The sequence below is a fragment of the Phyllostomus hastatus genome, unplaced genomic scaffold, assembly GCF_019186645.2.
Source record: "Phyllostomus hastatus isolate PE091 unplaced genomic scaffold, TTU_PhHast_1.1 phas_scaffold_200, whole genome shotgun sequence".
Taxonomy (NCBI): domain Eukaryota; kingdom Metazoa; phylum Chordata; class Mammalia; order Chiroptera; family Phyllostomidae; genus Phyllostomus; species Phyllostomus hastatus.
Window position 1 is genome coordinate 8,889,774 of NW_025334016.1, and position 12,827 is coordinate 8,902,600.

Genomic DNA, 12,827 nt, shown 5'->3' on the forward strand with positions numbered 1-12,827 from the left:
GATTGCAAATATGAATTGTTTCCCAAAGCACTTGCTTCAGTTGAGAGGGATGGGTATACCTCACTGTTAATGTGGATCTGGATGGGCACCAAGAGCATCTATGAACATTAATTTTGACACATTCTCCAAGGAACTGCCTTTATTTCTACTTTGTATTGTTTGAGAATGTAATACTAGATGTATTGCTATGATTAAAAGCTATTGGGAAAACTGGCAATGAGTTAAAAATGCCTCATTTTTAAGAAAAATTATTAATAGGTATTGACTTGTTTTGTTGAATCATGAATCTAGAAAGTATTTTATAAATTTCTATGGGTATTAACTGGGATTTAGTCTGCAGTTCACATTCTCATCACAGCATGTAAATATTTCATAGTCTTAGTGTCTCGTTTTAAGCACAATGAATATTTAATTGAAGTTGACCAACAAAATAACTGAAAGAATTATGTTGCATTTAGTTAGGCCTGAAATGACCAAGTTCTTCATTTTCTCAAGTAGTTGTAAGCTAAAATCATTCCAACCTCATTAAATATTCTACATAATTTTATAAGTAATTAAAGGGCTACAACATAGGCTTGAAAGGCACATGTTACATATTGAGAAAAATAAAATAAAAGGAATTTTCAACTTTAAACTCAAGAGAACAGTTTAATATTTTGTGGCCTACAACATTACTTATTCAGTGCTGAATTAGTTTTACCTATTGTAAATAACCGTCTTTTTAACATAAGAACTAAAAGTACAATCTTTTCTTTGGCCCTTGCAAATTATATATTGTAGAACGATTATGTACAAACACCTATAAGATTGACATTAACAGGAAACCATTGATGATCCATCCCAGTACATCAGGCCAGAAGTTTCTTCTGAACTCTGGGCCCAGTAATGAGTCAGGTACGGGAAAAAACTTTTTAAAAAGATAGAGATAGAAAAGTATTGGTCCATGTTCAAAGTAGAAACGATTTCCCAGGAAAGAAGCTTCCCTACAGTCTGTTAGATCTCCATAAGTGTCAGAACTGGCTTTCAAAAAGATATGTGCTCTAAGTTATAGACCTTAACACTGATGACATGGGACATGTCACTTGTACCAAATTTGAAGACATTTTAATTGGAATCAAAGTATTGCTAATCAATCCATGTTAAAGCTGCTAGGAGTTCTGGCCAAGATGAAGGTGGAGGTAGAAATGATTTGCTTCCTCACACACCCCAACTAAAAGAAGGATAACAACTAATTTAAAACCAATAAACAACCAGAAGTGCCAGAAAATCAAACTGCATGGAACTCTGACAACCAAGGAGTTAAAGAAACATTCACCCAGACTGGTAGGAGGGGTAGAGACAGGCAGCTGAGAGGAGAGGATGTAGGGCAAGGCAGCAGACTATGTGGGCAAGGCAGGGCTGGCTGAACAGGAAACTGAAGACTCAAAGCTACCTGTAAAATACTGCATGGGTTGCAAGGGCAGGAGACACTCCCAGTCTCACAGGAGAGTTCCCAGGAGACTGAGACAAGAGCAGAGCAAGTGAGCAGCAATGTTCCCTCTCTGACCCCTCTCCCACATACACAGCAAAGAGGGTTGCCCCACCCTGGCAAATTCCTAAGACTCCACCCCCTTACAACATAACAGGTGCACCAAGACAAAGAAACATAGCTCAAATGAAATAATAAATCAAAACTCCAGAAAAAGAACTAAGCAACAAGGAGATAAACAACCTATCTGATGTAGAGTTCAAAACACTGGTAATCAGGATGCTCATAGAACTGATTGAGCTTGGTTTCAAAATAAAGGAACAAGTGAAGGGTACCCAAACTGAAATAAAGCAAAATATACAGGGAACCAACACTGAAGGAAAGGAAACTAGGACTCAAATCAATAATTTGGAACAAAAAGAAGAAATAAATATCCAACTGGAACAGAATGAAAAAAAAAACAATAACTCAAAAAAATGAGGAGAAGCTTAGAAACCTCTGGGACAACTTTAAATGCTCTAACATCTGAATCATAGGGGCACCGGAAAAAGAAGAACAAGAGCAAGAAATTGAAAACTTATTTGAACAAATAATAAATGACACTTCCCCAATCTGGTGAAGGAAATAGACTTCCAGGAAGTCCAGGAAGCCCAGAGTGTCCCAAAGAAATGGGACCCAAGGAGGAACACACCAAGGCACATCATGATTAAGTTACCCAAGATTAAAGAGAAAGAGAATATTAAAAGCAGCAAGAGGAAAGGAGAGAGTTGCCTACAAAGGAATGCCCATAAGGCTATCAGTTGATTTCTCAAAAGAAACCTTGCAGGCAAGAAGGGCTGGAAAGAAGTATTCCAAGTCATGAAAGGCAAAGACCTACATCCAAGATGACTCTATCCAGCAAAGCTATCATTTAGAATGGAAGGGCAGATAATGTGCTTCTCAGATAAGGTCAAGTTAAAGGAGTTCATCATCACCAAGCCATTATTATATGAAATGTTAAAGGGACTTATCTAAGGAATAGAACATCAAAAACTATGAACAGTAAAATGACAACAAACACAGCTATCAACAACTAAACCTAAAAAAACAAAAACAAAACTAAGCAAACAACTAGAACAGGAACAGAAACAAAGAAGTGGAGACCACATGAAGGATTTTCAGTGGGGAGGGAGAGGGTAAGAATGGGGAGAAGAAGGTACAGGGAATAAGAAGCATAATTGGTAGGCATAAAATAGATGGGGAGGGATTAAAATAGTATAGGAAACAGAGAAGCTAAAGAACTTATATGTACAACCCATGGACATGAACTAAGGTGGTGGGGGAATGCTTGAGGGTGGGGGTAGTGCAGGGCAGAGAGTGGATAACAGGGAGAAAAAAATGGGAAAATTATAATAGCATAATCAATAAAATATACTTTTAAAAAGCTGCTAAAAGTACCACCTGATAAACAATATATAAAAGTTTGAATTCTTTTTTAATGGTGTTATATTTATTTTTTGTTGATTAGGCTATTGCAGTTGTCCCATTTCCCCCCTTCACTCCCCTCCACCCTGTACACCCTCTCCCACCTACTTCCCCCCCCTTTAGTTCATGTCCATGTGTCATACTTATAAGTTCTTTAGCTTCTACATTTCCCATACTATTCTTACCCTCCCCCTATCTATTTTCAACCTACAATCTATGCTACTTATTCTCTGTACTTTTTTCTCCTCTCTCTTCCTCCCACTCCCCTGTTGTTAACCCTCCATGTGATCTCCATTTCTGTGGTTCTGTTCCTGTTCTAGTTGTTTGCTTAGTTTGTTTTTGTTTTTGCTTTAGGTGTGGTTGTTAATAATTGTGAGTTTGCTGTCCTTTTACTATACATGTTTTTTTAATCTTCTTTTCTTAGATAAGTCCCTTTAACATTTCATAAAATAATGGCTTGGTGATGATGAACTCCTTGAACTTGACCTTATCTAAGAAGCACTTTATCTGCCCTTCCATTCTAAATGACAGCTTTGCTGGGTAGAGTAATCTGGGATATAGGTCCTTGTCTTTCATGACTTGGAATACTTCTTTCCAGCCCCTTCTTGCCTGCAAGATCTCTTTTGAGAAATCAGCTGACAGTCTGATGGGAACACCTTTGTAGGTGACTGTCCCCTTATCTCTTGCTGCTTCTAGGATTCTCTCCTTTGTTTTTACCTTGACTAATATAATTATGATGTGCCTTGGTGTGTTTCTTCTTGGGTCCAACTTCTTTGGGACTCTCTGAGCTTCCTGGACTTCCTGGAAGTCTATTTCCTTAGCCAGAATGGGGAAGTTCTCCTTTATTATTTGTTCAAATATGTTTTCAATCTGTTGCTCTACCTCTTCCCCTTCTGGTACCCCTATAATTCGGATGTTGGAACGTTTAAAGATGTCCTGGAGGTTCCTAAGCCTCTCCTCATTTTTTTGAATTCTTATTTCTCCATTCTTTCCTGTTTGGTTGTTTCTTTCTTCCTTCTGGTCCACTCTATTGTTTTGAGTCCCAGTTTCCTTCCCATCACTATTGGTTCCCTGTGCATTTTCCTTCATTTCTTTTATGGTAACCTGCATTTGTTCATCTAATTTGCAACCAAAATCAACTAATTCTATGAGCTTCCTGATCACCAGTGTTTTGAACTGTGCATCTGATAGGTTAGCTATCTCTTGGTTACTCAAAAGGATGAGTTATGGGGCACTGATTTGTTCTTCTGTTTGAGCCATCTCTCTCTCTCTTTTTTTTTTCCCTTGGTCTGGTTGCTCCTGTTATGGTGAGGGGCAGAGTCTTAGGTGTTCACCAGGGCTGGGCACCCCAGTCACTAGATTGTGATGTTGTGTGTGAGGGCGGGGTCAAGAGGCAACAATGGCAGTAGCTCCGTTCTCTGTGGGACCTCAGTCCCTTCTCTGGGATCCTGGGTTGCGTGCTCTGCCCTGCTCTACAATCACCACCTCACTGGGTCCGCCAGCCGCAGCTTGCGTACTCAGGGTCCACCCGCTGCTGCGATCTTGCATTCCCCAGATGCCTTACGTGCTCCCGGTTGCCTTATGCGCCCAACTCTCCCTGCTCTCCACGCCTCGACCTGCGCCTGGCTGCTTATCTCCGCCCCTCCTACCAGTCTGGATGAATGGGTCTATTTCAACTTCTTGGCTGTCTGACTTCTATTCAGATAAATTTTCTATCAGTTCTGGGTGTTATTCTACCTCTAAATTGTTGTTGTTCCAATCTTGGTTGTGCATGGAGGTATGGTGCATCCACCTATGCCTCCATCTTGGCCAGAAGTCCATCTGAATTCTTTATCTAATTACCTAAATTATATTTTAATTATAGGACCTAAATAATCTAAGAACAGTCTCTGTTTTGGAGAATAGAACATGGGGCAGAGATACAGGGTTGTCAATAAACACAGCAATGAGAAATAATTGGTCAGCCTGGGTATTTTTCCTTTTGATCTTAGTTCCTTTTTAAGATATTCAAATGGATTGCCTTTGTCAACTGTCAATATGCCAGAATATTATGTGTGTGCTATATGTATAAACATACACATTAAGAAGTTCAGGCTTTTCTCTGATAATGAAACTTCTTTCCTTCACTTGTACAATTCTTTGCATGGCACCATCTGGTCATCAGGAAGGGAAAACCAAAATTGGTATGGAGAAAAGGACAGAAAGCATCTTTCTGTTGCTATGTAATGGCACACTGAGAATCAAACAAACTTATTTACTTAATAGCAACTGAATAAACAAAAGTGATGGCCTATAGAAGAACAGCTTATCCTGTCCAGGGGACAAGATGAGAGAAAGTCTGATAAAATATCACATGATTTCACTTATATGTGGAATCTAAAGAAACAATATAAATGAACAAACAGAAACAGACTCATAGATATAGAGAGCAGACTGATGGTTGCCAGAAGGGAGGGGATTGGGAGACTGGGTGAAAAAGGTAAAGGAATTAAGAGGTACAGATTCATAGTTACACAACAGTCACCAGGATATAAAGTACAGCATAGGTAATATAGCCAATAATACTGTAATAACTATGCATGGCACCAGGTGGGTACATGAAATATCAAGAAAAACACTTTTTAATGTATATGATTGTCTAACCACTATGCTGTACACCTGAAACTAATACAAAATAATATTGAATGTAAACTATCATTTTAAAATAATCATTAAAAGAAAAGTTAATAAGCATTAGCCAAGAAAGGTGAACATTTGGCATCCTGCAACCAATGTGCCTGATCAGAAACAGAAACAGGGATAATTTTTCTTTGTTTGGCATACCTTTGCTCCATAATTTGTCTTTTCAGAAAACTAACCTTAACATTTATATTGGGACTCTTATTTTCTCAAATCTACTTAATATTTAGTACATGTAACATTTTAATATTGCATTTATCCCAATGTCATGTGACTTACCTGCTTATCAAAAGCTACCCAGGATGGTACTCCACTTCCCATTTCTTTAGGAAACACACTATATTTAGGCTTCGACCTTTGCCTGAGAGGCAGTTCATCTATTCCAGGTTTACCTTCAGTCACCAGCATTCTGTGGAACTTATCCTTTCCCACCTGTGAACACAAGAGATAACATAAAATGGCCAAACTTTCTCTTTAAGACTTTTCTTACTTGTTTTAAAAGGTAAACACATTTCCTATCATTTATTTTTCCCATTACAAAATGCATATTAGAGTAGGAAATAATTATAATCAATCTTTCTCCATAAAGTTGTATCACATTTTAAATTCCATTCATTTTTAACAAATTTGAAACTTTGGAAAGCAATAAGAATAAACCCAATGCTCCATGCTATTTAAAACATTTAAAAATATCTATTATCACAAGTGAACATTTAGAACATTAGCTTGCTAATTGGCATATTCCACTTATTTGCAAAGAACAAAAACAAGGGGGAAAAAACTCCTCTGCTTCAGAGTAAAAAATGTAAGTTTACAACAGAAATCTAACATTATTTTCACCAAATCAGAGAACAAAAACTTTTGCTCATTAAACTATATATAACAGGAAATTCCTCAGAGGTGACATTCTCCTCCTAATTGCAGAACCTTGACCTCCCTCTTCCTCACTCCTCTCCCATCTTTTCTGGGGATCTGGGCAGAGAGGTAAAAGCCTGTAAAATGCTACCAAGGGCTGGAAAATATGTGGGCCAACATCAACTCACATGTAGTGTTAGAAGGAAAATAAAGCAGAAGAATCCTTCTGAGTTATGACAATACCTAGCAAAATGAAAGGTATATGCCCTACAGACTAGGAAGTTCACCCCTAAATATCTTTTGTGTTGTGCACAAGGAGCTATTTATCAAATAATTTGTTATAGCAGTGTTTGTATGAGTGAAAATTAGGAAACAATCTAAATGTCCACCAATAACAGAAAAGATCCCTCAATTGTCTCCTCTTTATAAAATGGAATATTAATATAGAGGTCTAAATTACATATATCCATATAGACAAATCTCAAAATATTTTAAGTAAAATAAAAGGTAGTAGAAGGGCACATTAAATTTGATAATTCTACATCTGTAGAATCTGAAAATATTAAAAACTACAGTATTATTTGTGGATAATATAAGCATGGAAGTGATAACTAGCAAATTCAAAATAATATAATATATATAATATGTGATACAATAAATATCATGAGGTCTATCTGGAAAAAGTCCAATGATTGTTAATATATCAAGAATGGTTTGTGTGACACTGATGTCAACTGGCAGCCAAAGAGAGTGGACTGGAATGTGCATGTATGAACAATGACGACTTCACTGTACTAGTCAGTGGGGGTGGTAGATTCCAGTGAGTGAGCATGTGTACTGTGTGGCCTTCATATTCAAAATGACTGAGTTGAGAAAAAAATCTGCATGAAATTTTGCATTACACTTGAACATTCCTCCACAGAAACTATTCGGATGATTCAGAAGGCCACAGCTATGGGCAAGTGGTGATTGGCAGCTTCATCATAACAACATGTCTGCTCATGCATCACATCTTGTGCAGAGTTCTTTCAGCAAAACATCAAATCACCCAGTGACTTAGCCCCCTACAGCCCAGAGTTGGTGCCCTGCAACTCTTGCCTTTTCCCAAACCTAAAATCACCTTTGAAAGGGAAGAGATTTCAGACCATCAATGAGATTCAGGAAAATACGACAGGGCAGCTGATGGCAACTGGGAGAACTGTGTAAGGTCTCAAGGTGCCTACTTTGAAGGATACTGGAGTGTCATTGTCCTGTGTATAATGTTTCTTGTATCTTGTAACTTCAATAAATGTCTCTACTTTTCATAGTACATGGCTGGATACTTTCTGGACAGACTCATATCATATGAACATGAATACCCATGTACCCCACAGCCCTGCATAAAAATATAACATTTAAGTACACTTGAAGCCCTCTCTGAATTCATGCCCTTGGCTCCATCTCCAAAGGTAACCATTATCCTAAATTTGCTACTTGAACTTGAACACTTTGCCAGCATTATATACAGTCAGGGCAATTGCCTCTAACAAAGTATGATGCACTGACAGGGAAGTCTGAGAGGAAATTCAAAGACTCTGTGTCTTTGTGTTTACTTATTTCAAGGCAACCTACTGAATAAGAGAATATATTTCTGAATCATATATCTGATAAGGGACTAATCTCTAAAATATATAAAATACTCATACAATGTAACAGCAAAATGAAATCCAAGTTCTAGACAAGATGGAGGCATAGTTGGACACACTGTGTTTCCTTGCACAACCAAAAGGACAACAAAAAATTTAAAAACAAAAAACAAACAGAACTGACAGAAAGTTGTACTGTATGGAAGTCAGACAACAAAGGAGTTAAAGAAGAAACTTTCATCCAGACTGGTAGGAGGGGTGGGGACTGGAAGCTGGGTGGAGAGGACTGGCAGCAAGGCGGTAGCTGGAGGACCAGGTGAGGTGGCAGCTGGTGGACAGGGCAGTCCCACATTTGTGTGCAGGTAAACTGGGAGGAACAACTGGGAAGAAAGACAGACCACACAGCCCAGGGCTCCAGTGTGGGGAAATAAAGCCTCAAATCCTCTGACTGAAAACACCTGTAGGGGTTGAAGTGGCAGGAGAAACTCCCAGACTCACAGGAGAGTTCGTTGGAGAGACCCACAGGGGTCCTAGAACATACACACACCTACCCAGCCAGGAATTAGCACCAGAAGGGCCCAGTTTGACTGCGGGTAGTGGGGGAAGTGACTGAAAGCTGGCAGAGAGCAGAGCGAGCAGCACTGTTCCCTCTCAGACCTCTCCCCACATACAGCATCACAACGCAGTGATGTGGGTTGCTCCACGCTTGTGGAGCCTAAGACTCCACGCTGACTACACATAACAGGTGTGCTGAGACAAAAAAAAAAAAGGCCCAAATGAAAGAACAGATCAAACCTCCAGAAAAAAAATACAACTAAGTGAGGAAGAGACAGCCAACCTATCAGATGCACAGTTCAAAACAATGGTAATCAGGATGCTGAAGAACTGGTTGAATGTAGTCACAAATTAGAGGAAAAAAATGAAGGCTATGAAAACTGAAATAAAGAAAAACGTGCAGGGAACCAACAGTAAAGGGAAGGAAATTGGGACTCGAATCACTGGTTTGGAGCAGAAGTAAGAAATAAATATTCAACCAGAACAAAATGAAGAAACAAGAATTTAAAAAAAAATGAGAAGAGGCTTAGGAACCTCCAGAACAACATTTAACATTCCAATATCCAAATCCTAGGGGTGACAACAGGAGAAGAAAAAGAGCAAGAAATTGAAAGCTTACTTGAAAAATTAATGAAGGAGAATTTTTGTAATCTGGCAAAGGAAATAGACTTCCAGGAAGTCCGGAAAGCTCAGAGAGTCCCACAGAAGTTGGACCCAAAGAAGCACATACCAAGGCACATCATAATTACATTACCCATAATTAAAGAGAAAGAAACTTAAAAGCAGCAAGAGAAAAGGAGAGAGTTACTTACAAAGGAGTTCCCATAAGACTAGCAGCTGATTTCTCAAAAGAAACCTTACAGGCAAGAAGGGGCTGGAAAGAAGTATTTGAAGTCCTGAAAGACAAGGACCTACATCCAAGATGACTCTATCCAGCAAAGCCATCATTTAGAATGGAAGGGCAGATAAAGTGCTTCCCAGATAAGGTCAAGCTCAAGGAGTTCATTATCCCCAAGCCCTTATTATATGAAATGTTAAAGGGACTTATCTAAGAAAAAGAAGATGATCAAAAATATAAACAGTAAAATGACAACAAACTCACAGCTATTAACAACCAAACCTAAAAAAAAAAAAAAAGCTAAGCAAACAACTAGAACAAGAACAGAATCAGAGAAATGGAGATCACATGGAGGGTTATCAGTGGGGGAGTGAGAAGGGGAGAGATAGGGGGAAAGGTACAGGGAATAAGTAGCATAAATGGTAGGTACAAGATAGACAGGGGGAGGTTAAGGTTAGTATAGGAAATGTAGAAGCCAAAGAACTTATATGTATAACCCATGGACATGAACTAGAGGCGGAGAATGCAGGTGGGAGGGGGTGTGCAGGGCATAGGGGAATAAAGGGGGGAAATGGGACAACTGTAATACCATAATCAATAAAATATATTTTTAAAAAATGAAAAAAAATCCAATTTAAAAATGGAGAGAGGATCTGAATAGACATTTTTCCCAAAGAAGATGTTATAAATGGCCAACATACATATAAAAAGATGCTCAGCATCACTAATTATCAGGGAAATGCAAATTAAAACCACAAGGAGATATCACCTCACACCATTTAGAATGGCTGTTATCAAAAAATAACAAGTATTGGCAAGGATGTAAAAAAAAGGGAATCCTCACGCACTGTTGGTGGGTATGTAAATTGGTATGTCCACTACAGGAAACAGTATAGAGGTTCCTCAGAAAGCTGAAAATGGAACTACCATATGATCCAGCAATTCTACTTCTGGGTATTTATCTGAAAATGAAAACACTAATTTGAAAAATACATGCATCTGCCCCTTCATGTTAAAATTGCAGCATTATTTACAATAGCCAAGACATGAAAACAACCTAAGTGTCTACCAATTGATGAATAGATAAAGAAATGTGGTATATATAATAAAGTATTATTCAGTCATAAAAAGAATGAAATCTTGCAATTTGCAAAATCATAGGTGGACCTTGAGGGCATTATGTTAAGTAAAATAAGTCAAAGACAAATATCATATGATCTCATTTATATGAAGAATCTGATTTAAAAAACCCTCACATATATACAGAACAGATTGGTGTTTGCATAAGGTGGATGGTTGGGGTGGTGGGCAAAATGAGTAAAAAGGGGTCGGTCAAAGGTACAAATTTCCCATTATAAAATAAATAAGTTGTGGAATGTAATGTACAGCATGGTGACTGTAGTTAACAATATTGTACTGCATATTTGAAAGTTGCTAAGGGAATAAATCTTTTTTTAAGATTTTATTTACTTTTAGAGAGGGGAAGGGAGGGAGAAAGAGAGGGAGAGAAACAGCAGTGTGCAAGACATACATGGATCTGTTGCCTGTCTCATACCCCCAACCAAGGACCTAGCCCACAACCCAGGCATGGGCCCTCAACAGGAATCGAACCACTGACCTTTCAGTTTACAGGCCAGCACTCAGTCCACTGAGCCACACCAGCCAGGGCTAAAGGAGTAAATCTTAAATGTTCTCATCACACAAAAAAATGTTTGTAACTATGTATGGTGACAGATGTTAAGTAGACTTATTGTGGCGATCATTTTGCAATGTATACAAATATTGAATCATTACATTGTATACCTGCAACTAACATAATATTATATGTCACTTATACCCCAATAAAAATAAACTACTCAATATTAAAAAGGAAAGAAAAGACCTTGTTTCCTCTTGTAGTGAAGGCAGCCTAGAAGAATGGGGAAGGGTCTGTGAAGCCCTGCCCAGGGGAGCCAGACCACAGCAGCTGCCCTGAACAGATAAACAGCCCAACTAGAAGGCTGTGGGAGGAAAGCTAGAGGCAGTGGTTAGTATGGTGAGCTGCAGCCTGACACTGTCCCTTAGAGAATCCATAACTACCACCTCAACCAGCCCCCCACACTCCCTCACACTCACAACCACACAAACAGGCAGACACACACACAGGTTACCACAAGTCAGTCCCAAATCACCACAGCAAAGCAAAAGGTGAGTTGGTTACAATGAATGTTGGAATAACATAGAATACTATAACAATGTTCTAATCAACAAAACAAACAAGTAAAATATAACCAGAGACACTGAAATAAAGAACAAACTGATAGTAACCAGAAGGGGGAGAATAGTGGGAAAAAGAAGGGGAAGGGTAGTCAAGAAACATGTATAAAGGACCCATGGACAAAGCCAAAGGGGGTTAAGATTTAGGGTGGGAGGTGGGGGTGGCTGGGCCAGGGGAAAGTGGTGGGGGAAAATGGAGACAACTATATTTGAACAACAATTACAAAAACAAAGTTCACTCCCTCCTTGGAAGCAAGTAATGTGCAGAAATCACAAATTCACCTCAGGTCAAACCAGTAAATGTCTCTTAAGCATTTATTATGTTTCTAGCTTTGTGCCAGATATACTAGTTAAAATAAGTATAAGATTCGGCCCTTGCCTTAAGGAAGAAACCTACAACCTTACTGATGATGCAAGATTTTGATATATAAAACAACTAGAAAACTGAAAACCAGTGTAACTACAATGTTTGATCATTTACTGTGAGCTAGACTCTTTACCTAGGAATTTATATACATTATCTAACTTCACTATCACAAAACTAGTGATAGGTACTATTACTGACATGTTATTAATGAGGAATCCAAGGCAGAGAGAGGTAGACTACCACACCCACAATTACACAGTAACTAGTAGACCCTTGCATCTGAACCTAAGTTCATATGACCCTAAACTCTGGTAAGTTAATTCACCCAGAGCTGTCTATGGGTAATTGGATACTGTCTTGGGCCTGGAGGAATGGGATGAATTATACAGGATAGGAGAGGCAACAGTGTTCTGGAAAGGATTATAAGTGATGCACAGCACCCAAGCTGACAGTGCCTAGTATGAGAGGCAAGGCTAATAATAAAGACAAGCTCAAGTTTGGAAGGAGGATGAGAGAGAGCAAAATATGTAAGGAGATCTATATTATGGAACACCTCACATTTAAATACCATATACATCTAAAACTCTTCTTGAGCAAAGATAAAGAGTATCTGGGGTGGTAGTATTCTAAATGGACTGAAAACCATTTTATTTATTTATTTTTTTAAATATTTTATTTATTTTTAGAGAGGGGGGAAGGGAAAGAGAAAGAGAGGGAGAG

At 38.5% G+C, this 12,827-nt stretch overlaps 1 protein-coding gene across 1 annotated transcript in view; it reads right to left on the reverse strand.

Moving 5' to 3' along the window:
- EFHC2 (EF-hand domain containing 2) overlaps positions 1-6,037 on the reverse strand; it is a 231,943-nt gene extending 225,906 nt beyond the window's left edge. Inside the window, exon 1 of the mRNA XM_045860517.1 lies at positions 5,891-6,037. Within this exon, the coding sequence (XP_045716473.1) occupies positions 5,891-6,019 (129 nt within the window). The 5' untranslated portion in view covers positions 6,020-6,037. The remainder of the gene's footprint in view (positions 1-5,890) is intronic.
- Between the last annotated feature and the right edge of the window lie 6,790 nt (positions 6,038-12,827).